The 27892-nt window shown below is 53.6% G+C and overlaps 7 protein-coding genes across 7 annotated transcripts; all 7 read right to left on the reverse strand.

Annotated features, from left to right (window-relative positions):
- Positions 1 to 5368: 5368 nt before the first annotated feature.
- Positions 5369 to 8522, reverse strand: F5Z01DRAFT_638116 (uncharacterized protein; the record flags this gene model as incomplete). The annotated part of the gene is made up of 3 exons (XM_046262345.1): positions 5369 to 5754; positions 5805 to 7561; positions 7618 to 8522. 3 exons carry the CDS (start codon positions 8520 to 8522, stop codon positions 5369 to 5371), a joined length of 3048 nt encoding a protein of 1015 aa, XP_046116535.1.
- A 1074-nt stretch (positions 8523 to 9596) lies between these two features.
- On the reverse strand, positions 9597 to 11083 carry F5Z01DRAFT_660085 (putative transcription initiation factor IIF 30K chain). Its single transcript, XM_046263805.1, has 4 exons — positions 10834 to 11083; positions 10538 to 10572; positions 10288 to 10436; positions 9597 to 10226 (listed from the first exon to the last, which is right to left on the reverse strand). Exons 1-4 carry the CDS (start codon positions 10843 to 10845, stop codon positions 9748 to 9750), a joined length of 675 nt encoding a protein of 224 aa, XP_046116536.1. The 5' UTR covers positions 10846 to 11083; the 3' UTR covers positions 9597 to 9747.
- Positions 11084 to 11324: 241 nt separating this feature from the next.
- On the reverse strand, positions 11325 to 12649 carry F5Z01DRAFT_220237 (RanBP1 domain-containing protein). Its single transcript, XM_046258204.1, has 4 exons — positions 12575 to 12649; positions 12002 to 12512; positions 11815 to 11943; positions 11325 to 11765 (listed from the first exon to the last, which is right to left on the reverse strand). The coding sequence occupies exons 2-4, from the start codon at positions 12504 to 12506 to the stop codon at positions 11662 to 11664; spliced, it is 738 nt and encodes a 245-aa protein (XP_046116537.1). The 5' UTR covers positions 12507 to 12512; positions 12575 to 12649; the 3' UTR covers positions 11325 to 11661.
- Positions 12650 to 12876: 227 nt separating this feature from the next.
- Positions 12877 to 15404, reverse strand: F5Z01DRAFT_220107 (uncharacterized protein). Its single transcript, XM_046258203.1, has one exon. The coding sequence runs from the start codon at positions 14964 to 14966 to the stop codon at positions 13269 to 13271; it is 1698 nt and encodes a 565-aa protein (XP_046116538.1). The 5' UTR covers positions 14967 to 15404; the 3' UTR covers positions 12877 to 13268.
- A 915-nt stretch (positions 15405 to 16319) lies between these two features.
- F5Z01DRAFT_220001 (thioredoxin-like protein) lies at positions 16320 to 17796 on the reverse strand. Its single transcript, XM_046258202.1, has 2 exons — positions 16925 to 17796; positions 16320 to 16874 (listed from the first exon to the last, which is right to left on the reverse strand). The coding sequence occupies exons 1-2, from the start codon at positions 17552 to 17554 to the stop codon at positions 16626 to 16628; spliced, it is 879 nt and encodes a 292-aa protein (XP_046116539.1). The 5' UTR covers positions 17555 to 17796; the 3' UTR covers positions 16320 to 16625.
- A 2593-nt stretch (positions 17797 to 20389) lies between these two features.
- F5Z01DRAFT_220470 (G protein beta subunit) lies at positions 20390 to 22443 on the reverse strand. Its single transcript, XM_046258206.1, has 5 exons — positions 22042 to 22443; positions 21271 to 21989; positions 21133 to 21222; positions 20963 to 21082; positions 20390 to 20907 (listed from the first exon to the last, which is right to left on the reverse strand). Exons 1-5 carry the CDS (start codon positions 22169 to 22171, stop codon positions 20887 to 20889), a joined length of 1080 nt encoding a protein of 359 aa, XP_046116540.1. The 5' UTR covers positions 22172 to 22443; the 3' UTR covers positions 20390 to 20886.
- A 2540-nt stretch (positions 22444 to 24983) lies between these two features.
- On the reverse strand, positions 24984 to 27230 carry F5Z01DRAFT_625160 (uncharacterized protein; the record flags this gene model as incomplete). Its single annotated transcript, XM_046261407.1, has 3 exons — positions 24984 to 25095; positions 25146 to 26884; positions 27009 to 27230. 3 exons carry the CDS (start codon positions 27228 to 27230, stop codon positions 24984 to 24986), a joined length of 2073 nt encoding a protein of 690 aa, XP_046116541.1.
- Positions 27231 to 27892: the final 662 nt, after the last annotated feature.

A 27892-nucleotide genomic window follows, 5' to 3' on the forward strand; every position in this document is an offset into this window, starting at 1 on the left:
TTATTATTTCGCTGCTTAATTATTCTTTTACTTAGCTTACCTTACCCGACTTCAGTGCCTGAAGGTGGTCGTGAGGACATGCATAATAACTGCCTTGGTGTTGTGCAGGTGGGACAGATGCACAAGTCTTGCATAGACCCCTGGATTTTGTTTATTACCTTACGCCAGCACCGACTCGGAATGGCTTGGCCTCCTCTTTGTGGGTGATTGGAATTGGGTGGGCGGGTGCATGTGGGTGGGACGAACCTCCTGAGCCGGACTGGACTGGAGCAAGCTCCAACGACCCTGGGGACCAGCAGCAATGCTCTCTTTTCCCAAGCTGTCTGCCTGTCCGTGTTTCCTACCCTCACGCCGACACGCGATAGTTGGTGGCTCCAACCTTCTTAATACTCTGACAAGGCGCTCTTCTTGACGCTGGCGGATAGATCACATTCAGTTGTGCCCGCTGGCGAGCCGTTCTTTTCTCGACGCTCTCTCCGCTGCAGACTCCCTGCATTGCTTGTTCCTTTTTATTTATTTTTCCCGCGGTTGGGTTAGGTATCCCTGCCGCCAGGCCAGTCAGTGTAGATCCGCAAGACTCTGGGAACTCTACTACTGGCATCGCATTCGTTGTCTTGTCTCAGGTTTGCTCAGGCCTTCTTCCTCTTCCTCACTTTACAAATTCAATTCTCGACTATCCATCGACACCACTTCGACTTCGACCTCGACCGTCGACGGCAAGGGCGCCGTGAGTGTGCAGCGCTGCCCATGTCCCCTGACTGAGCGGCTACAGCTTCTTGACTCGCGCCCCCGCCACTAATATATCGACGACACGGCCGACGGGGATATAGAGCGGGTAATATCACAACACCGTCAGACGCGTATATACGAGGGAATCAGCGAAAAAAAAGATGTCGTTGAACGGGTTGGATGGTCCGCAAGTCGCGACAGCCTTCGCAGCAGCTGCTGCTGAAGCGGGAGGATGGTATGTCGCTCAAGGCAACAATCTCGCGAAGCAAAATAGCTGACGACGGCATAGGTTTATTCTCAAATACGCCAGTCGCGATGAAGTCGAGATCCTGAGCCACGGCACCGGTGGCATTGGCGAGATGCGCAACGCCATCGCCGAGTATGAGGACGCGAGTCCCTTGTATGGGTACTTGAAGTATCGCAGGAGGAACGTCTTGATCAAATGCCTGCCAGAGGATTGTTCAAGACTAATACAAGGTCAGTCACCACAAGTCTGACCATTGCTTTGCGCTGTGTGGCTCACTTTATCGTAGCGCGTGTTGCCGTTCACTTCAACGCGGTTTGCGAGAGATTCGCACCCTACGATTCACAGGTCGACATCACAGCAGCAGACGAGCTACGCGATACGAAGCTTTCAGCAGCCTGTTCCCTGCACGCCGCATCGGGCTCCAACTCCAGTTCCGGCTCTCTGAGGAAAAAGCATCTGATGGAAATCGTCGAGGAAGACGAGGAGGAACTACAGCCGCCCTCAGCCAAGCGCCAGTCACTTGTCAAGGACAAGGGCGACAATGAGAAGAACAAGCCCGAAGAGCCACCAGTCACCTTGAACTCAGACCTGGCCGATACACAATTTTCAGCCGAAGCAACGTCCGAAGTCCCCAACTTTGTGGGCACAACCGATGAGCCCTCAGCCGACCCTGAGCCTAGTCGTCGCATGTCGTCACAATCAGGTCGAGCCGAAGTCTTTACCTCCTACTCATCCTACTCCTCGTACAGTACTAAGCCCAAGGTGAAGCTTGGCCCCCGTCCTTCCCTCGAAACCAGTACGCGACCCCAGACCGCAGGCAACTTCAGGCCAGTATCGTCAATACCAGCCGGCTTCAAGCTGTTTGGCAAGGGTTCAACAAGTTCAAAGAAGTCTGGGAGAAAAGATTCGGTCGGGAGTGCCAACGGCAGTTTGATCGAGTCACCACTGAGTGAGGCTACAGACATATCTGTCACCACACTCCCCATCCCTGAGGAGCCATCCGCAATGAAGACACCGACCGATAGCGCGCGACCTGCCACGAGCTCTGGTGCTAGTTTCAAGAGCAGCATGACAAGTTCCAGCAAGCCGGCGATGACGCCCGAGAAGGCGAGGCTGAAGAAAGCAATGCAGATGCGCGAAAGGAAGAGGAAGGCCGCTGGAAAAGCGTCCGAGGTGCCTGAGGTACCTGAGGTGCCAGTGATAACTACTACAGAGGCCACGCATGGACAACCGAGTGAACAGACGAGCGGGCTGGAACAAGGCCCGGCACCAATGGTCAAGGCGGATTCTGGGATCGCAATCGACGTGTCACCAGCGTCTACCAAGGGTTCGACGTTGACGCAAGATTCTTCGAGGCCTGCCAGCCCCGCAGAGACTCAGCAATCCACGAAAGCTTCGTCGATATCCGAGACGATAGACGAGACCGCCGAACCCGGAGGCGCGAAAGCGCTCGAAGCTGAACCCCCCTCAGCCACTTCCACACCAATCACAGACAAGACTGTCCAAGAGAAGGAGGAATCGCATGGGGATGAAGCGCATATAAACGGAAACGGAGGCGCGAGCTCGCCTGCACAAGCCAGCTCAGCAACCTCTGAGGACACTGCGACTCAGCTCGATGACTCGACAGCGCAGACTGTAGCTACATCTGTTGACGATCAAGAATGTTCCAGCGAGAACGTCGTTACCGCATCGGCAAACGATGGGAACGGCAGCAGTCTATCGCACGAGACCACGAGGGGGTCAACGTCCACACTCACCCAGGCAGCACACGCCGACGACATCCCCGCTCAAGGGCACGAGAAGGCTACAGCAGAAGATGGGGATCACAGACCTCAGCAAGATATAGCTGGCAAGGTGCCTGCAGCTATAGAAACCCCTGGAACGGCCGATGATGCCAAGCTCAACGACCAGGTCAGCGACACCGAGACGATATCACCCCCTCTGCAACCGCCTCCTCGCCGCCGGCCAGTCGAACCTATTCGCACAGACCTTGCCCAGCACAGTCGACCTACATCGCAGGCCTTCTCCGTCGAGGATGACGAAAGTCTGCTAGATGAGATCCACAGCGCCACCGTCCAAGAGGCCAAGCCCATGTTCGTCGCCAAGACTCCCGTCACCCCCGTCTTCCCCGGCAAGCTCAACTTCAATGGCGGTGCCCCCACGCCTGCGTCGGCAACCGCGACGAGCTTCAGCGGCAAGCCGACAATGGTGCGAACAGTGTCCAACCCGGTGCGAGGCAACCTTGTCGCGCCCCCCTCAGATGTGAGCCAGTCCTCCATGCGCTCACTTAGTCACGGCGCAGCCTACTTACATCAAATTACCCAGCAGCGCAACGGCGACAACTTGTCAAAGAAGGGAAGCAAGGTGGGCTCGAGTATTTCTCAGAGAATCAAGGCTCTTGAGCTCTTGTCTGTCCACGAGGGCGCAGCAGCAGCCCCGGGAGCGAGGCCGTCGTCCACCTTCTTTCAAGTGAACAAAGATCGTGTGCCGTCGAGATCGCCTTCTGTGGTGGACAGGACGAATTCTCTCAGGGATGTACGGCCCTCGACGGCACAATCACGGGACAACTCCCCGGACCTGCGGTTCCACCGCGAACGTTCAGGGTCAATTTCCAGCCGGCTGTCCATGTTTGAACCCACAGGGTCCCCAGGCAACCACCCTCGCGGGCGGCCAGAGACTGTCTCTGTCACAGCTAAAATCGTCAGGGGCTCTCCTTCACAGTCACAAACCCCTGAGGGACACCTCGACCTAAAGCAGTCGCCTTTGCTTGTCGATCATCAGCGATCGCCGGACACACCAGATGTGACCGTCGAGCCCCCTGCGCCTGAGACAAGCCCAGAGCGGCAGGCAGCTGATATGCCGGACCCGCGCCGCTCGTCGTTCAGCATCATGCGGGACTTTATCAAGGATGGCCGCAAGAACCTCACCTCGCCATCCACTGACAACCTTTCCTCCGCCAATGGCGCAGGTCCCCGGTCTCCCGGGCGTCCGGCTCTGTCTACTCAGCACAGCAGCTCTTCATCGATTGCAAACCGACTTTCCATCTCTTCACGACGATCCCTCAGCAAAGACCGCGACGGCATGTCGTCTATTCTCAGTGACGATGAGTCTGCAACCAGCGAGAAGAAGGCTTCTCGGGCGAGCCGCATCATGCGCCGTCTATCCTCCCTGTCTGGGACGAGCAAGAACAAGGCCAGCTCCCCAATGGGGACACCCATGACTGTCACAGAGGAGAAGTTCCCCTCTGCAAACACGAATGACGAGGGCCCTGGCATCGCTTCCTACATGGGCGATGTCAACGTCCAGTTCCCCGACACACTTCTGTGGAAGCGCCGCAACATGTACCTCGACACGCAGGGCTACGTCGTCCTCTCCACAGCGCCGCAGCAAAGCCAACGTCCCACGACGGCCGGGGCCGGCGTCAAACGCTACCACCTAGGTGAATTCCGCACACCGTACGCCCCCGATGTCGAGGTGCAAGAGCTGCCCAATAGTGTTGTGCTGGATCTTGTCGAGGGCAGCAGCGTACAGGTCGCCTGTGAGGACCGCGCTGGTCAGATGAACGTGCTACAGAGTGAGTTGACTCTTGATCTCCTGCCGTTGAAGAGTGCATGCTAACAAAGATCCAGTCTTGCGAGATGCCCATGCCGCGTACGCTGGTCAATAATCGTCGTCGACTGTCCTCACTTGTCTCCTCACCCCTTTTCCCCATTTTCTGTCCTCTTTTTTTAAATGATACCACTTCACCAGCAAAAGTCGATCCTTCCTCTCTCTCTCATATTATACTATCTAACTCGAGGCAGTATGCATGCATTTGCTGCATATTGCCCATACATCTTCAGCTTTCTCTGGTTCGGATCAAACCATTTTGTGTACAACCCGCGCGCGCTCACTGGCCGCCAAAAGTCCACGGCTGTTGAAGGACGTGCCCGTCTGTCTGTTCCCTTCCCATGTTATTTTTCAATTATGTTGTTCCTCTCGAGGCATTTCTCTAGCGTCGCGAAAGAGGCGCCCTCTGCTAGATTGATCCAATCAGCTCTTCTCAGATCACACACTTGGAGGAGACGTGGAGGATATACGGGTCAGGATCAAGATACATAGCAGGCAGTACAAAAGACTTGATTGCTTTTGTAGAACTAGTTGTCCATGTAACCAGATGCTCTCTGTCTATGGAACACCACGGGGTGGTGTACATCGTTTTCCTTCCTTTTTACCGGGTTCTTTTGTAAGCCCTCTCGATGCTGCAGGTTGAATGTTCATATGGTATCCCAAGGACGCAAAAAACACGTACGCCACGCTCGCGTAAAATTAATCCCCCCCTTCTCACAACAACTGCCGATCCGCCATAATCTGGGTTCTCCAGGTACTTGATATAGCATACGAAGTCGTTTACTACGGGTAAGGTCCGTTGGAGCTTGGCCCATCCGCTCCATGATAAACGTTGGGATCCGTAGCAAGGTAGTCCAGCAAGTCGAGTCCGCCTACGTTCACGCCTTCCGCTGTCATGGCAACACTGCTGTTCTCCATGTTTTGGAAAAAGGCTGGTCCCGTGGGCAGGTACCACATCTCATTTCCGGGATTGTTCCAGTCATCAAACATGTTTGCGTCCATACCGGTACCAGGCGCCGACAGTTGAGGATTGGTGCTCGGATCCAGGACAGCAGTGGGCGTAGCAGGGCCAAGTGAAGTGCCACCGGGATAAGGGAATGCGCTGGTGGAAATATCGAAAGGAGTAGCCGAAATGTTACCACCCTCCATCGTCGGACTGAGAAGTCGGCCTGCTTTGTTAGTGTGAACGCTGATGGTAACGGAAAGCCAAAAAACTTACGGTTGCCATTGAGCTCATCCCGCAATGTCTGAGCATGGTTGCCAACCCAGTCGGCCTCGCCCCCATTCGGTGCCGAAGCCGAGGCAGTGCCATTGTTATCCGGCACAGGGCTTTGTCCCTTGCCTGAAGCCTGCTGCATCGTCGGAGCTTGTATGAAGCGGTTGCGCAATCTACTAGTCAAGGTTTCGAGCAAGTCTGCGAATCGAATACCCAGATGAACGTCGTCAACCACACAATTGCGCAAAGCTTCTGTCGCTCTGTCCATGAGATCGATGCTCATCTTCACATCCGAGCGTGGCGCGCCCAGTGCGAATGTCTTTAGAAGAAACATGGCACCACTGATAATGCGGAAGTAGGTCCTCACAGGCGCATGCTTCAAGTAGCCACCTGGTAAAAGGCCGTCGACCACAATGCCCAAAAGGTTGCGGCAACCTTCGACTACCTCGCGCACATACTCCTGGTCGTGAGAGCTGAAACCGCCGAGTTGACCAAGAGGTAATTTCCCATAGTTCAGAATAGTCTGGGGCGAAAGCTGAACCCCCGAATTGGTCAGGCCTCCCGCTCCGTTCTGATTGCCTGCATTGCTAGTGCAGCGTTCGACAACGGCTTGGAGCGAAAGTGAATTGATGTAGATGCGGACGTACTCGTACTCGATGGTGAGGATGTATTTCAAGTATGGCGGCAGGCGGAACCTCTCAAACTCTCTGAACCAGTCCTGCAGGAGAGGAGTGAATTCTCTCAAAAGATCCAGGTATTGTCCAGTCCGGATGATCTCCGCAGTGTGTGCTCGTGACCGAAACATCTTCTCGTTGCCAAGGTGCATGGCGTTGGTGATGGCTGCCCAACAGTGGATGATCTGGTCATCAAGTTCGAGGTCGGGTACATAAATAAAGGCATTGGAGAAGCTTGATGAAAGAGCTGTACCCGGTGTGTTCTCATCGTTAGGCATGGGGCGCTTTCTGGTCACCGCCGGATCTGCCCTTCGAAAGTGTTCCGGGGCCATGCTTGTCCACCCTAAGCGACCAGCAAGTTGACTGGTGTATATGAGCAGGAGCCGCTTGATACGATTTGCTCTTTGCCTGTAGATTTCGTCGCGGTATTCGGGTCTCGTAATGGCCTCGTCTTTGAGCAGCTCGTCAATATCATCGAATACGCCCATTTCGTAGCCGAGGCCCATCGCCGTGCTCAAGAGCATCCAGCACATACGATCACTTCTCCACGCTGGTTCTAGCCAGCTTTCGAGACGTTTGCCACCAATACCGACGCCAGAGTTCTTTGTGGCGTCCCCTCCAGGCCCGACTGGCCCGTTGAAGTCAGGTAACATGAGCTCGTCCGTGGCATCTGGTGGTGGGAAATGCAGAGCGCGCGGGTGCCACTCGGTCAGAATCAGCAGAGACTCAATTGTTCCCAGTGTGCGCAGGCTTCCTTTCCGCATGCCCCTCCAAGGCGCGGTGCTGCTGCTGTGAGTCTCGTCGGAGACAACAGGTGCAGAGGTGGAACCGCAGAACCCTCCACCGAATGCCTCCTGACCCCAAAGGCATCTCTCTACCATCCCACGCAGGTACGTCCACAATTGCTCGTGAATTGCATGTGATCGGCAATGGCCGCCGGTGCCCGGCATTTTTCGATAACGTGATGCAATCGTCAGGAGAGTGACAGCGAGAATTGGTTCCTCCGTCAGCAAGGTAAGATGCGATGCGGGATTGCTAAATGTCGGGGGTGATATAGGTGTCATTGGCGATAAGAACTTGTAGTAGCTAGACGACATGTTAGTTGTCACAGGGGTTTTCGCCCGGGGATCTGTCTCACTTACTAGTCAATGTACTCAATGGCCTCGTGTGGCGTGAACCAACCAGCCCGTACAAATCGAAACCTTGACCATGCCTTGATAGCTTCTGCATAGCCGGGCTGGGCACTCAAATCGCCCTTTCCGAGCCCGGGATCAATAGCTTGCTTCTCGACCCGAGCCTGAGGAGCACTGTTTCTCTGACGCTTGCGCTCTGGCTGCTCAGCACCACGACGGGACTGGTAGCTTGACGCGGTAGGCAGTCGACTCTCCTCACGCTGGGGCCGTGGCGCATTCAGCGGGCTATGCTTCATGTCAGCAAGCTGACGCACGGCGCTCTCCTCGCTCTCAACCAACCTGTCCGTGTCTGTAGCAGCCTTGTAGAGTAGATCAAGAGCATCATGAAGACCGTACACACCAGGCCGCATCACAGTCTGTGCGTCTGGATTCTGCACCTGCTGGGTTTCATCGGCATCCACCGCGAAGTCATTGCTGTCGGTGCGCCCCACCGGGTTGCCTTGATCGGAGACACTTCCGTCAGGTCGGCGCAATGGTTGGCTTCGACCGTGCGACCCTCCTGGTGTCAGAGGTGCCTCGCTGTACAGGCGGCGATCGACGACAGGCGGGGTGTCCTCGTTTGTGTACACCCTCTTCCTCCCATTACGGATTGTGTAGTCGTCAGCATCGCTACCCTCGCCATCGTCGCCCTTCCTCTTCCTTCTCGTCGCACTAAAATAGCATTCTTTGCTTTCCCTCCTGCAGCGCACGCAGGGCGGGTCGTGGGGATTGTCGACGCTGCCGAGATCGCAGCGCACCTTACGACGCCGACATGGGATGCAAGCCTGGTAGACGCGCTTATGCTGGGATGTGCCACCTGCCTGGGTCCCTCCAGCCGGAGCAGGCGTTCCTTCGGCACCGTATTGGGACGACATTGTGGTTGGAAGCGCCCGTCCAGTGGTGAATGGGCTGTTCTGGCGGTCGTTTGGTGGAAAGGTTTCGATCGGTTTGCGGCGGTTGGGCGAGGGAGGACTACCTGCGTGTGCCGAGCTCAAGCGGTTTTGACTTGGGGGCGCGGACGGGCTTGGGAATGCGGAAAGGCGGGGTTTATCGATTTCTCGTAGGGATACGTATCCGAAAGATGCTGGCTCGGACACTCGCAATGACGAGGCGGAGGAGTGGCTCTGTCTGTCTGTAAAAGAGCGTCGTCGGAATGGCTGGAAATCCAACAGACTTTGTGTTGACCATATTGCAGAATTTCGTTCGGTCTTGCATTCTTTCCCCTCTCTCCTTCCTCTCGCTGCCCTCCAACCCTGATCGGGCAAGAACGTTTGGTGCCTCTCAGCCACCCCCAAATGCACGTCCCACCCATCATCAGCCAATCATGTATCTCCAATTGGGAAGCTCCAGCCACCTCGACAGGACTGTAGGTATTCCGTACTGACCACGTTGATATATCCACTTACTTACTAGTACTACTACAATTCAGTCCTTACGTACATAAGCGGATACAGTCATGGTGAGACGGTTCAGGAATCAGTCACTTGACGAGTATATCACCTGCCTTTCGGGGCATGGAATGATAAAGGGTCACCTGTATCCGTACCCGCGTGTTAGGTGAGCGCATGCGCTGAACGGGCCGTCCAGGGTCGTACGAAGGACGACATTCTCGTCCAGCTCACAATTTCGTGACCATTGCAAACAAGGAGAACTTGATAATGATCATAAGGTTCTCGCCATGTCCATTTAGCCTTGGCCCAGTCATTAAGCAGCTACTCCTTTGCGTAATCAAGAATCCCAGTGCACACCCCGTATCGCCTCGTACCCATTCCCATCCAGCACTTCCGGAAATGGTATGTCAAGCAAAGAAATCAAAGCAAAGAAGCCCTGAAGCACCGCGAAACTTTCAGAAAGAACTTATTCAGCACCCAGGCGCCGGTTTTGGAGCTCACTATTCGGTAGTCGCAGCTTCGTCTGTCGCATGTCCATTCGGCACTCGACTATATCAGGACCCAATCAGCCCCTTCTTTGACTATGCCTGTCAGTAGTGTCCGGAATCTCTGGCACATACAGCGACTTACAAAGAACTCCCAGAGCTTGGATGTCAGGGACTCGGGCATCGTGTAAAGATCGATCGAGAATTCGCCAGCTTTAAGCAAGTCATCCACTATTAGCCCACTCCATCAACACACGATGACTTGAACAAAGAAAAGTAGAGATTGTGTGCTTACCATCGACGTCGCTCCGAATGTAGGTGTCCGGGCCCTTGTTCTCGTTGATCATCTGTATCACTCGTAGGAGGTCCTCCTCTTCCAGCTTCTGCAACGCATCTGCAATCTTCTCGTAGTCGTACTTTTGCGAAGCCTTCTTGCCGGAGGCCCCGTTGATGGCACCAGCGACGCCCTTCTTGCGCCCTTCGTCGGTCGGCAATGGCCCCGTCTCGCGCAGCTTCTCCTGCAATGCCTGACTCGGGTTCTTGATAACAATGGGGTGGATTGCCTCGTACTTGTTCTGCGCAAAGTTGAGATCCTGAATGATAGTCGGGGTGATCTTAGTCTTCTCGGTCGTGTACAGGTCGATCCCTAGCTCGAATTCGCCCCAGCCCTCGTTGCTGCAAGTAAATGGTGGCGTATGGAAGGCTAGTGTAGTGCGTCAGTGTCTTTCATAGTCTTCCTCTGACCAGAGGCGCGGAAGACATACTCTGCGTCGGATCCTCGAAACTCGGGTGGAGGTTGTAGGTCACCTTGGTGAACACGTCCGCCGTGTGCTCTTGCCCCTCTTCGTCGAGGAGGTATATCTTCATGCTCCATTTCCGCATGGGAAACTCCTCAACGGGCGAGGGTTTGTCTCTAAAGTACGCACACGCGCGTCAGCTTGCTTCGTCTAGGGGATCACGGCCCGCTCGTCCCCCGTCTCCTCGTGATCGCATAGCTCGCAGGTCGGTACGTACATGACATTCTGTTCCACGACAATTTTGATTCGTCGCTTCAAGATGTTAGCTTGTGTTCCTGGCTTGCGCTTGTGCATGCTGGCGATGGTGGAAAAGTGCAATGCGAGGTAGAGGCCCGCAACCACTTGACGCAGCGCAAGCGCGCCAACATGAGCTCAGCTACTCCTCAAATCATCTGGTCTTCCACCTGTAACCGGCCATTACGGCTGGCTGCGCGCGCATACGTTCGCGAAGCACAGGCAGGTAGGGAAATGCGAATGGGCAGCCCGTAAACGCGGGTACACGAACTGACTTACGTCGACCAACATGATGCTTTCGTACAGGCAGCGCCCACTCCCCAATTAATGATAAACAATTAATATCTGATGATTGTACACGAGGCCGGCGCGTCGGGGCAGATTCCGGTCGATGCGATGTGGTATAGTTCTGATGGTTTATTATGTACGGACAAACCATGCGCGCGCGCGGTCGACGTCGGCAAAATTGGAGCTAACGCTGAGTCTTGGCCCGCCCTCCATCCACTGCGTCAGAGGCTCAAGCCAGACATCTATCATGAAGAGGGTCCAGACGAGCCACAAGAAGGGCACTCTGAGCTATTGCTTAATTTGCGGCAGTAAGTCATTTATTAGAAGGATACTGGCCATGGGGCGAGGTATATCATCGACACAGGTTCGCGCACTCGTGGCTAGGCCATTGACCGCGATGCTGTCCGCCCGTGAAGGAATCATCAAGACATTCACAGTAAAGCGACCCACCAAAGCATTCTGACCGCATGATTCACAGAAAATGCCCAAGAACAAACCTCAACGTCGAGCCAATTGTGTGAAAATATGGTAATCATTGCTGGTGCTATGACCTAATCATCCTCATCCGCTGCATGAAATTCGTTGCGAGCGACATGCTCTTCGCCGCTCATGCCGTGTCCTATCTTGTCGTCGTGTAGTGAGTTGAAAAACAAAGGGGAAGTTCGGGGGTATCACCGTCGCTAATCGACGATATATTCTATGCGGCTAATGAAATCAGATAACTTGCCACGGTATCTAGGTCGCCTGCACGCGGTCGTTGCGCCGAGCGTATGTGCGCGCCTACAAACGGGAAAACATCATTGACAAGATCTGCGCCATCTAAGCAGCGGGAGCCTCCTCCGTGGTCGCCGCCTCGGCCTTCTTGAAGATCTCCTCGTTCTCCTTTTGAGCCTGCAGGAAGGCATCCTTGAATGCATTGGCATCTATTCGAGGTCAGTATTGGCTACCCACCTAACTTCAAGCACGACTTACTCTCGGAGTTGGCGAAACGGATAGCGAGAGTGCAGGCCTCGGGCTCGCCCTCGCTGACGTCGGCCGCAGCGTTCCACACCCAGGACCTGTCGCTTCCGACGTTGGGAGACAGCTTCATCTCGGGGACGACTGCTCACGTGTTAGCTCGCGGTCGCAAGACCGGGTCGGGGTGCAAGAAGCAACGTACTGTAGTGGTTGGCGCAGACCTTGAGGGTCTTGTCGCGGCGCATGACCAGCCTTGTCTTGCCGTTCTCCTTGTGCTTCAAGAGCCTGACATCGCCAGTGCCCCTCTCCTTCCACTCGTTGCTCTCCTTGACAAACTTGAAGAGCTTGGCGCGCATCTTGAAGAGCTGTTCCTCGCTCTCCTCGTTTGTCTTGATCTCCACCTTCTCTGTCAACTTGACCACGGGCTCGAAGTGCACATCTTCCGACTCAGGGGCCTCGTCCTCGTCGTTCTCTTTGGCGGCATCGCGCTGGGCCTTGGCACTGCCAGATGTATCGCCACGCTCTTCTTCCTCCTTCTTCTCCTTCTTGGCGCCACCGCCAAACATGGAGAACACAGCAGACGAGGTGACAGGCTTGCTATCCTCGGTCTTCTCCTCGGTCGCGGTCTCGCCCGTCGTGGTTGCGGGGGTCTCCTCGGCAGGCTTGGTCTCCTCGACCTTGGGTTCGGTAGCTTCGACGCCAGACATGTTGGCCTAATAATTCTCTGTCAGTACACATGTCATAGCGAGGGCGCTTCCCAGCGTAGAATAACTGCCAGTCGGTCTTGGTCCTCTTAATGGCTGAACTTACGTTGTATGGGATCTGTTAATGGAGCGAAAACGTTTGTTGATGTCTGGGAAGGTGCAGAAGAAAAACTTAAGTGATGCTTGACTGGAGTTTGTGCTGTGTTTTGCCCCTCACCTCATCTCTGTTAGCGGGGGAGAAATTGCACGCTGCTGGTCAGGCGCGGATCCAGGCAGTCCCTGAACTGCCCCACCTTGACCGATGTGGTGGGCCCAGGGGTCATAACTGAATACTGATCTCGAGGTTCAACGTACGGCACTGATGCATACCTGCATCCCTTACTATCAAGATACCTGCGGTTACGTGGTACGGTTTGAACAGCGTTATTGATTGTTAGTACCTCGTACGTAGGCATGAACGCCAACCAAGCTATCACAGATGCTCACGGTCGTTGTACCTAATACGATGAAAAGTGTGAGTTGAATAAGGCACTACACATAATCATAAGGAAATAGATTGCCCCCGAAACTCCAACCGTGTCCAGTACTGGATAGGCCAACGTCACTATGCGGTCTGCTATTCGCAGTAACGCAGGCCGACAATATATGTTGTGCTCTGGTCCAGCATGCAATCGACGTTCCACCGAGACTCTCAACGACCCATCTCAATACATAGGCTTGATAACACTCATAAGCTGTGACTCGGCCAAGGTTTTCCACGGACCTTTAGACAAGCTGCCTGGCTTTGGCGCGCTTGTCTGTCATGAAAATCTCAGCTTTGCGGCGATACTCATCTTGCGCATTCCGCTTGCCCATCATGCCGAGCCAAGACAGTTTCGCGGCAATCTGGGCGTCCAAAAGCCCCAACTGCAGCCCCGTCTGTACATGACTGAGGCGTCCAGCAATACGCTTCGTTGCTTGAATACCAGCATTTCGGATATCGGGCGCATGGTCGAAGGTTTGAACAGCCTTGTTCATGATGTTGGAAGTCAGGCTGGGAAATTCCATCATGCCATGCCGAGCAGATTGGGCGGCGTCGCGAGCTCCATCGCTAATGTGACGTCCCACGATATAAGGGTTGGTGAAATGCTCAAGCACGGGAACCAAAGCCTTGGTGATCTCTGGTAGAGGGCGATGATTCTTGACGCTTTCCTTCAAGGCTTCAAAGCTTTCCGTAAAGGTGGCAAATCGAATGTGGACTGCACGACGAGTGACTGGCTTGCATGTTGCTTCCAGAACAAATTCGACGTCGCCGTATTTCTCGGCTGCAGGGATCGTGGCGAAGAACCCATCTTCATGATCGCCCTTGGTGGTGAAGATCTGACGTCCATCCCTATAGGCTTGAACAGTGACGCAGTCTTGGTCCTGCCAGCCGGCTTTGACGTCTTCGGCAACGTGAGCTGTAAACTTGTTGCCGTGGATGGTGTAACTCATTTTCGGTCGAGGAGGTCCAAAAATCCAATCATAGCTGCTACTCTCGTCTTGTACCTGAGGATCAGGAGTTCTCTCACTACCTGTCGATGAAGGACTCTGCTTGTCAGAAGCAGTGCTCCCGACAAGATGCGCTGAGGTAGATGTCGAAGGCAGGGCCAGAAAGCTGGGCACGTTGCCACCCTCCTGTGGCGTCGGGAGAGAGTACGATGCAATGATCGTACCTAACATAGCCAGCGCGCTAAGCAAAAGTGCAATCATCAACGACCGGTTTTCATAAAAGTCAGTCATGGTTGGGACAAAGACCTGGTAATCCTTGAGCAGCTCGAGGACAGCATGCTTCTTTGTGTGCCTTGACTGGTCAGGAACAGCATGCTTCTTCACGGGGCCTGGCTCGGATTGCTCGGGCGTTTCCACGAAAAAGGACGGCATGTCAAGTGTCTCATGTGCATAGTCGAGAGACGGCGTGGAGGGGGCCTGGTCGTGCTCAGAATCGGTATCAGTGGTGTCCGGCGTCGACCTGGACGTCTGAGCAGCTGGTCTTTCAGTCATGCCTGAACTCTCATCAAGTTCTTGGACATCTGGCTCAGTTTCCCCAGTGGCGCTGTGCACCTCGTCCGTGCCGTGTTGGTCCAGAGAGCCAGTCGACTCGCCCATAATGTCGTTGTCATCCATGTTTCCATCGTGCGACCACTCGCTGTTGCTGTCATCCACGCTATGGATGAGTTCGTATGTCGAGTCCGCGAGACTGCCCTCGTCGGGGCCGGGTACGCTTGTTACACGCATAATGTCAGGGTCGCTGTTAATGACCCAGCTGGCAAGATGTCTTGAACCGGATGGTCGAGGAAAGCGGAGGCTTAGATCGTCTTCGGTGAAGGATGGTATATCGTCACCGGGATCCTCGGCTGTTTCGTGCGGCTGCTTCTCGCCTGCCGTATTGCAATTTTCTGAGCTTGATGGTGTAGATGATTGAACTTTGGGTTGCGTTTCCATGCCTAGAAAGAAGAAGACGAGCTTGTTCAGTACGAGGCCTCAGTCCATCATCAACCTTGACAGGCAGTGTGACCAGCATGTGATGAATAGAAGGCAGCAGGTATCGGTAACCAAAAGCGCGAGCTCCGTCGCTTTGTGCTTCGTTATGGAGGAGGCTGTTGTTGAGGCGCTGGAAATCGAGTACGTGGCAAGAGTGGAAAAGACGAGCACGAAGAAGACTTAAAGTGAGAGGTAGTAGTAATGATCCATAAAGCTGATCGAGGGGAAAGTGACAACCGGAGGTACCTCACCAAGTCACTGGACCATCTACAGCTAATCGACGTATTGGTCACTCGAGGCTGGTGCTGCCTAGTGCGCTGCCTGGCGCCTGCCGTTACAAGCAGCCCCTCCATGTCTCGTCCGGTGTTCGTTAAGGCCGGATGCCGGCCTGTCACTGTGAGCTGGAGGAATTCTAGGTTTATTGGAACCCGTCTGGACAGTGCCCAACAGAAATAGCTCTGGTTTGCAGTTCTGGCGCCCCGTGAAAGTGAACGCGACTCACGGAAGAAAGGGACCATTTCCTGCCATTACAGCGGGGTGGGGTGCAGGTTGGGGTACTTAGCTCCCGAAATGATAGCTTTATCGGCGCCATCAATGACCCCACTGCTGCTCTTATCGGCCCCGATAAGCATGTGTGATGTCAGGACATACTCCGTACTACGTACCTCCTCCAGGCACGGCCGATGATCGAATATTGAGCATCTGAAACCACCTTGGGAAGTCAATCAGGATTTGACAACCGATCCCAATATTAGTGAGTTGAAGTCAGGTAGCGTGCTCTCCAGGCGTGGGACCGCACCCAGGCATTTCCCCCTCCTTGGCTGAGACTCGCTGAGGCTATCTCCAGTCTCGACTGTGCATGGGCAGTCTCACGCATGTGACCACATGATAGTTGCCCCACCACACCGTGTCTGAGTCACCATAACGTGTAGGGCGTTTTAGCAACCCTGGTCTGTGAAGTTCGATCTGGCACTTGGAGCTGATCAACAATGTTGATGAGTACAACATCCGTCAACATGAATTGCCGTTTTGGCTGGTCTTGCAGAAAGGATATCCCTGTATGCATAAGGTCAGGTCGACTCAGCACACTCTTTAACACTGCTTAAGTAGTACGTAGGATGAATGTATCATCGCATAAAGCGATCACGGCTTGCATTCAGACTGGGGTAATTGCGCGGGTCTCCTCTTTGACACATTGTGGAACGGGACACCAGATGTCATTGCATATGCGTATTGACGTCGCATACAGTGTGCCAATGTCGGGTTTATAACCATGGACATCTTACTCGGTGATGTGGTGATTTTGAGTGACAACGGAGGACTCGGTGTGCTCAAGATAGCGGAATATTCGTTATTATGTATCCAGTGCGTGAAATGTTCAAGAGCGCAACGCCAGCAGTGTTTCCAAGCATTTTTCCCGACCACGCCCGGGTCCTTAAAATAGCATGCCCCGTGTTTTCCAATGCACCGATATCATCACTAGGCCTCTCAGAGGCAGCCGTAAAAAAAAAAAAAGGAATTGAGCAGCAGACAGTATTGGCCGGTCACAGACAGCCAAGGGTATCAAGGAGTTCGTCTGCCCAGGGAAGACGTTACGTCCTCGAGGTCGTATGCAAGCCTCTATAAGACGTCAAACCGCTGGAACAATCGCTTCAATGAGTCGCTGGTGAAGTCCTCATCCTCAGGAATCATCTCGATGACACCTGTAAGATTGGCAAACAAGTCGCCTTGGTTGCGGTAGGCCAAGATGGACGGTACGGCGGCAGGGTCGAACTCAATGTCGTCGTAGTGCACCTTGACGAAATGAATGGCCCGATGCTCCTTGACAAGAGGTACCAGCGCCGACTCTATCTCCTTGGATACTTCACACTGCAGTCATCATTAGCAATTGTCGTTGCATTGGAGGCAAATCGGCTTACCTCGTTGTCGTATACGAACACGACTACCACCGTTTCCCGACGAACTTTCTCGATAGCGTCGAGATATCCAAGCGCGTCCACCTCGTCGAACCGCCCGTACTCTCTCACACTGGGACTCGTTCTTCGATTCCTGATGACCTTGTCGGACTCAGCTTCGAGCTCCCGCCTGCGGTGCTCGCGCCATTGACTCAGGAAAGAATCTTCATCTCCTCTGTCACTGCCGCTTCGGGCGTCCTCATCGGACTCGCTGTCGCTTCTGTTTTTGTGGATTGTGTTCTCCTGCGCCATCCCGTCCAAGCCGAAGATGCTGCGCCGGGCAGCATGCACTCTGGTCCTCCATTTAGACTTGGTGCGTGCATTTTCGTAGCTTCGCGCGTCGGCGATGACGCCTTTGACGCCTGTCGTGTGACCATCGTCGAATGATGCAGGTGGCAGGCGGATCATCGGAAGGTCGGCGGTCGGTGCGCGCATGGCGTCGGCGATCTGTCCTTGACGGAAGTCGTCCTCCTCAGTGGTGTCTTGGTGCTGTCGTAAGTCTGGATCGTTGCGATCGTCCTGGTGAAGTGTTTCGCGGGCAGTGTTTTTCGCGATCAGATCATTGAACTCGTCTTGGGCGGCGGTCGTTGACATGGTGAAGGCGGCTTCGCTCAGTATTAATGCGATGAGCGTATCTAGAGTTCTTTCCGGGGGACTAGGTCGGAAGATTGTTTCGCATAGGCGTGTACGCAGACCGCTGGTTTCGAGGGATGGTCAATGCCGATGAAAGAGGCGCCTTCGAGAAATACTATAGTGGAGTCGTAAACCCTGACGGCAATGCCGGAGGTCCAGTCTCTCTTCAAGGACAGGGGTTGGACAGCGACAAGCGTGATTCCGAGGCGAGAGTCTTCCGAAGGCGCCTTGTATCGAAGCTGGGTTCTTGCAGGTTGAAAGGAATAATACCGGCCACAGAGAAGGGCGCGGCCGTCAGCGGAAGGTGAGTTAGTACATACGTACACAGCTAATAGCTGGGGTCGTCAGTGGCGTCGCCGTAGCCCGTTTCAAGTCTCTGAGACACGACATGGATGCGACAGCGGCGGAAGTAGAAGCTAGTGGCGCAGGGATTCAGGGGCTGTGGCATGGCACATTTTGACGGGCACAGCAGTGCGCATGGTGGCGGGGGTCTCATGCCTATTATTAATAGTTACAGGAGCAAACGGCTCTGGCGCAAGGGTGAGGAGAGCGTCAGGTTGCGAACAAAGTCTTGTCAAGGACTCAAAGTCAATGCATACCAGGCACTAATTACGGAGTACATACTAATATGCCTATAGTACCGTGACGTACATGTAGACTATGTGGTTCGACGTTTCTTCGGCTACTGGTACCTTAGGCATTGAGCGTTGCCAAGTAAGAAATAAGGTAGTGCTGGAGGGGTGAATGTGCATGCGCATGCGAGCATCTATTAGTTACCAATGCATGTCCGTACATGTATGTACGCGCCCGCCAAATCGTCAAGTAATGCATTTCAAAGACTTCCGAATTGTCATTGAGGGAAGTTTGAGGCAGCCAGCCAATATGCGATTCCGCTCATGGGCTGTGGGATCACGGCGCGCGCAAACCTGAGGCTGCATTCACTTGGGCGCAGCCGCTCAATCGCAGGGCTGAGAAGCACGGTGCATAACAAGATGCCGTCAATGACGAAGATTCAATGCACGTAATGCATAAGTAAATAGGACATTGATTGAACATAGACTAGTCATTGGCTAGTCTTAGCCTGACGAGCCTCGAGATCTCGCGTCCAGAGGGCATAATGTGACATGGCGTGGAAGTACGTAGACTTTGATTACTAGCACCTACCCTAAACATCGCTTGTTCTTTGAACATTACTACCTAACTATTAGGATAGAGCTACTGATCTGAGTCGAGGAATCTTGTGATAATTCAGCGAATTCCTATGTCAAATCGCACTAGAAATTGAGTTCTCGGCGTTCCCAAAAGCATGTGCTGCGCCATGCAGACGAAGCTTTTCTCGTGGGTAGTGCGGTGCCCAGACGGAGCTGAATTCTGTTCGTGCGTATCACCTGTGTTCTCTGGGTCACACACAGCATGGATGAAACCATAAACAACCTTTCGTTATAGCCTGCTTCCAGTGCAATGGTCACCAAGAGTGCAGAGACCAGAACCGACTCCTATTAATCGAGAATCTTGGCCCGTGCCACGGCTACGTGTAAGTAGACGGTATCTATGTCCTCCTAGCCCCCAGCCCTGAGTACTAGTAGTAATGAATGTCCAGACCACGGCCTTGCCTTAGGTAGGTTCCCATTGTTCAATTAATGTTAATCTTGTCAAATTCCATCCACGCTTAGCGAAGCCTACGAAAACAAACTAAATGGTGGATGGTCCTAACATCTCTAAGAACATACCTGGTTACTTACTATAGTAGTATAAAGACTCACCTCTTACCACCCCAGCTTACAGACCTCACAATCGGGATATCTTCACTCCAAATTCGAATTGACATTGCAACAACACTCGATACATCATAATTGATAACACTCGATGACACTCCAGTCGCTACACCCTGCGATCTGATACCTCACTATGGCACCCCAACAGGCCCCCGAGAGAATTGGTGAATCAACACTTGACCAACTTGAGGAGTTCCTGGTCAGGATTGCGCCAAGAATTGCCGCCGAACTGATTAATTGGAGACCAAGCATATATAATTTACGCATACTACGTGGATTATTGCACCAAGCGCGGTGTAAGATTGCATCGCTTGGACACATCGTTATGCAAATCCTCGCATAGTGCAGTGTGCATGAAACTTCCTGGCAATAGTATTTATTCTCGTTTATAACACAGTACAATTGTATACAATATGGTTACTGCAAGAAGTATACTTACGTTCAATAGGTCATATATACGGTCATTGGGGACGTATCTGGTGGAACATAATCCGCCAGACATCATGGATATAAGCAATAACTAGGCTGATGTAAGTCAAGCTGATAACCAGTAGATTATTGCTTTGGTCATGGGAATGATTGTTGGGTTAGGAAGCTTGTTGATTGGGCTCTGTCAATATTCTTAATCGCGTTCTTCGTACGCGTATAGCGAATATAACAGCGTTTCACCCGCCGCTTGCCTCCTTGCCATGATACAACAGAGTTGCCAGAGGATTATATTGAATCATCGTGTTGTATTACTCCTCGCTCATACCGCGCACAATACCCCTGGTACTACCAAACACATGCATTAGAGGGTATCTGAGGTCTCATCATACACCTCTTCCATCCGTTATATCCAACTTCCTCCACGAAACTTCACTCGACCCGAGCTCAATATATGTTTGGGATCGCTTGCCATTTTTTTTTCTGTTTTCGATGTTTGGGATGCTACTTCTGATTTCCGAAGCCTGCCATTATGGAAGAGGAACGCGACACGCAAGGTCGTCATAGTACAACCGCCCGAAATACCAAGGGACACGAAGAGCTTTTCAGCCGAGCTGGAAGAAGCCTAGCTGGCTTTCAGAGGCAGAGCAGAGCAGGAGAGGCAAGGAAAAAAAATCCAGAGAAAAACAACAAGAGGTATCGCGCGTCAGCTAAATCCCACATTGCCTCCGCTCCAGCAAGTCGTTGCTGCACCGCTCCGCCCGGGGTATGGTGAAATCGTTTACCGACTATATTGGACGCACGATGTTGAAGAAAGAAGAGATGTGCAAACAGAGAAGAAAGTTGCTGGTACTATGTAAATGTGCGTGGGCGTGGGTTTCGTCTCGACGGGCTGGGAGGATGGTGGGTAGGTTTCGTCAATTCGTCCTGCGTGCGCCAGTGATCGCATGGCAAAAATCAAGCGTGTCTTTCGGTGTATAGCACGTGACCGTTGGCTGGTATCTTTTCCGAGGGCGGATGGTGAAGTTGTGTAAAGCGTGCCAAGCAGCGCTGAGGCAACTTGTAGAAGTCCATCGTGGTAGCCGGGAGAGATTAGTATGCCCAAATCTTAAGCTGTTCCTTGTGGTTAGTCTCTTGCACCAAGCAACCACTGACTGGATGAACTTACCATTGAGTCCCAAGAGCCTGTGCACAAGCTGATGCCGTCGTTGCTGACGCCGAGGCAGCTGACGCGGTTGTCGTGGCCAACAAGCGAGCCAACCTTCTCGCCGCGAGTGACATCCCACACCTGGAAACATTAACCAAGGGCTCTTTTCGTGAGAGGAAGAGCAGGCATACCTTGCATTCGAAATCGTCGTAACCGGCGAAGAGCAAACGACCAGAAACAGAGGTAGCGACGGAAGTGATACCGCAGAGAATGGATTCGGACTGGTCATGTCAGCATGTGCGTCAAGACTTGCGAGTGGCGGAGCATACTCCATAGAGGTTCAATTCGCGATCGGCGCGGATATCGAAGAGCCGACAGGTGGCATCGTCGGATCCTGTGACGAACGAGTGGCCGTCGGGGAAAAATTGGATGGCGTTGATGTCGGATTCATGGCCGGCGAACGTTTGTACAGCCTTGCCGGCGCGGATGTCCCACATCTTGGCAAATGCATCGCAAGCACCCGAAATGAAAGTGTTCTGGTTAGTGGGATTGAGGCTGATGCTCATGACGTCGCCGAGGTGATCAGCGAATTCTGTCACCTTCTGTCCAGTTTCAATGTCCCATTTCATGCAAGTCATGTCGCCTGATGATGTCAAAATGGACCGGTCGTTGATGAAGCGGCAGCAAGACAGGTATCCCGCGTGCCCTGATAGTTCGCGAGCCACACGTGTAGGGCCGTCACGTTGCTGGTTCAGGTTGTAGATGGAGCAGATGTTGTCGAGGCCACCACAGGCGACAAAGTTCCCAGACGGTGCGTAGGCGCAGGTCATGACCCACGACGAGCGCAGGGGAATGGCATGGACCTTGTTGGTGGTATAGGCGTCCCAAATGATGAGCTTTCCGTCTTGCGAAGCTGATACGAGATGTCTGCGGTCGGTTGACCAATGCATAGCGTAGATCTTGGCCAGGTGACCCTTCAGTGTGCGCTTTGCCTTCATGAGCTGATTCTTGGGAATAGGCTCGTGTGCTTGTTGAGCAACGGCGCGAACTGTGGTAATGGTCAGTCTGGGTAGAAAAGGTGCAAGTGTCCAGGTACGTACGAGTAGTATCGGCGAGCTCGTCCTTCTTCCTCTTGATGCGATCCTTGAGGGTCTCAGCCTCGCGGCGCGCCTGCTGAATGCGCGCCTGCATCGCCTCGGGCGACACGTCGTTGGCGCCTTGAGAATTCATTGCGGCGAATTGATCAGGCGAATCGACGACAGAAGCAACTTCAGGACGCGTCCTTCAGTACAATGCGGCCGGCGACACACTGACGAGCAGCTGACGGGAGGCGGGAAGCCGGTCGAGAGAAGCGGCCAATGCCTGTCGTTGAAGGCAAGAAAAGGAAGCTGCTCGAGTGTCGGCGTCGTCGAGGGATTAATTGTCGATCGCGGCTCGCTGTCGCTCGTCTGCGTCGTCGCAGACTGTTGGTGGCAGGCGATGGGAAATGGAAATTGGCAAAGGAAGATTACAACGACCTGGGAGACCAACGAGCGAGGGTGATGGTGTGGAGGACGGGCACGGGGGGACGGGAGGAAGGAGAGACTGGAGTCTGGTACTGGATTGGACTGGTAGCTCCCGCCGGTTCTCCTCGCCTGTGCAGTCGAGCAATTGGAGATGCGCACTGCCAAGTCTGGTGGGAAACCACTGTAATTTGACGATGTGGCGTCAAATTGGCACCTTTTGAGGCGGGCGCCACAGCTCTCTTCGGGCCTGTGTCCACTTCCTCACCACTCTATCTACCGTTAGAGACTAGCGCGACGACATTATCGGCGCACATTCGTAGAACGGCAGGAGCCCAAAGGGAATGCAAGCTCCAGGGGGGATTCCTTCTTGCAGCTGCAATTCCGTGTCGAGCGTCTAGGCTAGTACCTTGCCAGTGTCCGCACTGCTCGAACCGTACGAATCCAGTACTCCAGTCGGAGAACATAGAAAGCACAGCTCCCTGCTTTACCAAACCCAGCAGCATGTTTTCAAGAGCCATTTGCTGCCTTCGCCGTGGGCTGACCGCGTCGACGCGAACTACGTACGTACAACTCCTATCAGATGTGGAGGCTCTCCGGAGGAGTGGTGGCCCAGACGGGCCGAGGGAAATGATCTGGCTGCTGCCTCCACCAACGAAGCGCAGACCACCTGAGGTCTAGTCAGCCGCGCACTGTAAAATAGTCAGGGCTGCCAGGGGCTTGGACAAAGACCCGCTTTCATCACCACTGTCCTCCTGCAAGAAGCTCCGCTTATAATCATCTTCAAGTCTGTCCAGATGGCGCTTCGCGATTCAGGCAAATCCAAGTTTCTCGAAGTGGACACGGTCAACTTGGCCAGGGAGGTCTCCGAGTAGTCGCGACCCAGCCTCAAATTCGAGGCTTTGAGCAATGACTGTATTGGCCTTTTGAGTTCAGTACCTTAAGGTACTATCCTGACGGTCTGAATGTGGGCGATGTACGACAAATTACGAACGTGATGCTGATCATGCGTGAACTCGACGTGTGCGGATACACGCCAAGACCCCGTCATAAAAGGCGCGGCAGAATCGACCTGCTAATTAACCCCAGAAACACCCCTGTCGACCAAACATCTTCAATGCGAGTCTTCTTATTACCTACATGAGCAGCAGAACCCGGCAACGTAGCTTCGCGACGCAATTCACCAATGTTCCTTTCTCTTGGAAACATCTCTATCTGATCTTGACACCAGTCACCACTCACCAGCATAGGCAGGGTCCGCGCATGGATACGTGTAATAATAGCACTTGTCAAGGGTCTGATGGGCTTCTGTTTTCCGTGCTAGCGCGACGCAAGTGAGTGCTGTAGTATCTCATTATTGAGCTGGACAACCAATCGTGTTCAGATTGAGTGGACTTGGAACGTTTTTGTGTTGAAGACAGCAGTTTCTCAAGCGAGCATCGCCGCACCAGCTGCCACGCCGTAATACGGTCAATTTGATGGGACTTGCCGCGTCGGATTGCCCCTTTTAAAACTGATGCACACTTGAAAGGGACGTTCAGGCTTCGACGGGTGATCGGATGGAAATTGAACATAGGACAGACTTGCCAACATCATGACTCGCCAGTCCAGCCATACCGCAGTAGGCAAATGCTACGAGCTGACCCGTAAAAGACATCCCGTCATTCATCAATGTCTGTAATAATAAGTACTATCTGGGCGACTACGGATGTGTGCCCTTTGCACCGCTTGTTTCTGGCCTCATTAGCGTTTTCAATAGCTCAATCTGATTGCCCAAGCACAAATCAACTGGAGGTCATTCTCGAAAAAGCCTTCGACCGGGTCGAATAGTTAACTCAATGGAAGATTGAGTTGGACTGACACAGAGTATGTAATCCTATCGGTAGACTTAGTAAATAGAAGAAGCCAATGGTGATGTCTGAAAGGGTTGTCAAGCTTGACTAGGTCCTGCCACAGTCACCACACGAGACCTCTCACGCTCCCTACGAGTATTTACAGGCGTAACAGGGTCGGGTTGTTGAGGCTGACTTCGGGAGATTTATAAATTGTAATTACTAGTCAAGCCGAGTTAGCTTCGGAAAAAGCTTTTCAGACTGTTGTGCTAGACAAGACGACGAGAGTCAGTGCGCAGCAGTGACAGGCGCCAGTCTTCAAAAGAAGTCCATGTGGCATATATTAGGAGGCTGAGAGACCCCATAGCTATCTGTTGCTGGCATCATCTGGGGAACAGGCAGTATCCGGCAGCACCTAGAGTGACTCTCGATACATGTAGGCTTTACGACCGTTGGGCGACGCCTCGACCCAGTCAAGGCCGAGCTCACAATGAGCAGGCAGGCCAGTGCCGTCTATTCCACGTCTGGATCGTCGTAGTACGACGCCCGCCACTTCCTTCCAGACTTCCTCCCGGCGAGCACGGGGCCCATGGCGAATGTGAAACAGGTCAGGTGCGAGACGAGCTCGGACTGATCCGGCAACTTGTACGCTGTAAAGCCTCTATATTGTCTAAAGCATGTGTATGTGGAGCGTCTGTCTAATGTGCATCAGTGAGTCTGTGCCCACGCCTTGAACCATTCCAAAGCCTCTGGGTTGGCAACACTGGCGTTCGTCTTGACCGCCATGCCCGAGAGGATCTGCTTAACGGCGACTTCAATCCTAGAGAGCAGTTAGCAAATCGAAAAAGAATCATGCTCAATTACACGTACTTTTTCCCGTTGCCTGTCTTAGGGACACCACCGCCACATTCCTCGATGATTCCTGGCACGTGCCTCGGGCTTAGCTCCGCCTTGATCTTCGATTTGATGGCCGTCTTGAGTGTGTCGTCAAATGTCTTCCCCGGTACCATGACTACAAACAAGCAGACTGTCTCGTCGTTGTCGTGCTCTCTCCGTCGACCAACACACACAGCATCTTCAATCTCCGCCGCGAAGAACCGCGTGAGAATGTTGTATATCTCAGCAGACCCAAATCGCACACCCGAGGGCTTCAGCACACCGTCAGAGCGACCAAGCATGGTGAGACTTCCGGTTGACACATCGAGCATTTTGACAAAATCGCCATGGTGCCAGACATCGCCCTTTACACCGCAGACATTGGCAAACCGCTCAAAGTACGCTGATTTGTACTTCTCCTGACCGTTTTCCCCGAAAAAGGTCAGTGGCTGACATGGGAAGGGCCTCACGCAAATGAGGTCGCCAGGTTCACCCTGAGGAACCTCTTCTGCGGTGAGTGGGTCTATCACACGGATAGCCATACCCAGGCCTGCGCACTGAATCTCTCCGACTCGGACGGGGAGTAGAGGGCATGGTGTGCCAAAGAGAGAGATGATGTCGGTGCCGCCGGTGATAGAAGCGAGGTTGATGTGTTTAGGAAATGCTTCGTAAACAAACTTGAAAGTCGAAGGTGGCAAGGGCGACGCGGTGGAGTAGATTGCTTCGAGGCAGGACAGGTCAAGGTTCTCGTCGCGAACCGGGTAGACTTTGTTTGCTTCCAAGGCCGTAAGGTAGGCGGCCGATGTGCCAAAGTGCGTGACCTTGAGATCGGACAGGACTTTCGGTAGGGAGAGGTAGCCGTTCGGCCGGAATGGGGACCCGGAGTAGAGGATCAAGGTCGTACCCACAGCGAGTGCACCGATAGACCAGTGCCACATCATCCAGGAGGTAGTAGTGTAGTACAGCATCCGCGACGCTGGCGTCAGTCCACAGTGAAGCATGTGCTCCTTTTTGTGCTGCAGGAGGGTGCCGAGGCCTGTGTGAACAATAGCCTTGGGAAGTCCTGTTGTGCCGCTTGAGTACAAGATATACAGAGGATGCGAAGGCGGTAGTAGCTCAAATCTGAGAGCCTCTTCAGGGGCTGTGGTCAAGAAATCGTGGTACTCCACGGCCTGGACGCCCAAGTCAACCAGATCCTGCAGGCATAAGTCGGCAGTAATGTTTGGGATGATAACCACGGTTGTCAGGCCCTGAGACTTCCGCAACTCGCGCACAATCTCTGTTGTCTTGGCCGTGCTGCTCCATTCCTTCCCGTTGTATACAGTCCCATTATCGGCAAACAGGAACTTGGGTGAGATTTGGCCCAGACGGTCAAGCACAGCGGACACTCCATTGTCCGGACTGATACCTGTCCAGATAGCACCGACGGTGGCCGCACCCAGCATGGCCACCAGCGCCTCGACGTGGTTTGAGACATAACCAGCGACAACGTCTCCGGGCTGCAGACCTCTAGCTCTGAGGGCCGACGAACAGCGCCGCACTGCATCACGAAGGGCGGCCCAGGTCGTCTCACGAATGCCAGAACCTGGCAATTCCGTCACAGTTAGGACTGCAGCCGACTCAGGGTCCAGTTCTGGAGACGTTGGCGGGTAGAGTAGATTTTGGGCAAAGTTGAGACGAGATCCGGAGAAGAAATCAGGTCGCGGGAACATGGGCGCCCCGGGAGAGAGTGCCTACGTACAGTCAATGAGCATCCAGATAAATGTGAGCTCAACGTGTGATATCCCGCATTCTCTATGTGTATGAGATCCAGCGAAGGGTATACGGATACACGCCCTCTGTATGGGAGGAACTCACCTTGCCATGCCCCTTTTCAGATACTACGCCTACGAAATCCCAACACTCTTCCCAGAATGTCGCTACGTCGTCGACGCTCCACTTGTACAGACTCTGATAGTCATCGCCATCCAGTTCGTGCCTTGCTTTGACATTTTGGAGAAAGCGCCACATTGGCGTGGAAGTCGGATCAGGATGGCGCCAAAGCACCTCAGCCTGGCCAGATCCGTTGCTTTGCGTCATTGTTTGATGATAAAATTTGATAGAGAACGTGAGAGCATCCAAGCAAGCGCCTTGTTTGAAAGAATTGACTCTCAATACACTCGAAAATTACTGTTGGGGTTTTGCCCGAATCGTGAACCGGCGCAACCCGGGCGTGGAAGGCAGCGCTGTCTCTCGACATGCCGAGCGCGTGGCGGTGCCCTGTGGCTCAGTTGCTAGTTGTGGCTAGTGACTGGACTTGGTCTTAAGTCGTACTGACTAACAAAGTAAGCGCCCACGAAGTAGGGCGATGTGAGGGTCAATTAATAGGTACCGCGGGAATTCCGATTTCCACAAAAATAAAGTCGGTCGAGGAATCGACTTGACCAGGAACCACCATCGTCATCGAGCGGCCGAGCCTGTACCGTTCAAATCAAGACCGATGATGACACTCCAGTCGGCAGGCAGATCGTAAGTCTTGTCACCTGTGACGGGAGGGACCGGCATGTGGGCGCAACCATCCGGCCCTGCCGGCAGCGCGAACGGGCATCCGGGATTCACCATCGCCGTTCAGTTTTGTCGGCCAGATACGAAGACACCGATCCTCCGTTGATCCTGAGCGGGTGTGCGATAGAAGTACGATCCCAAAGCGAGCAACGCGAGAGCATCAGCCTGCAGCAAATTGCACAGGAGCGCGCTTCTGC

The sequence above is a fragment of the Emericellopsis atlantica genome (genome assembly GCF_019669845.1).
Source record: "Emericellopsis atlantica unplaced genomic scaffold F5Z01scaffold_20, whole genome shotgun sequence".
Classification (NCBI taxonomy): Eukaryota; Fungi; Ascomycota; class Sordariomycetes; order Hypocreales; family Bionectriaceae; genus Emericellopsis; species Emericellopsis atlantica.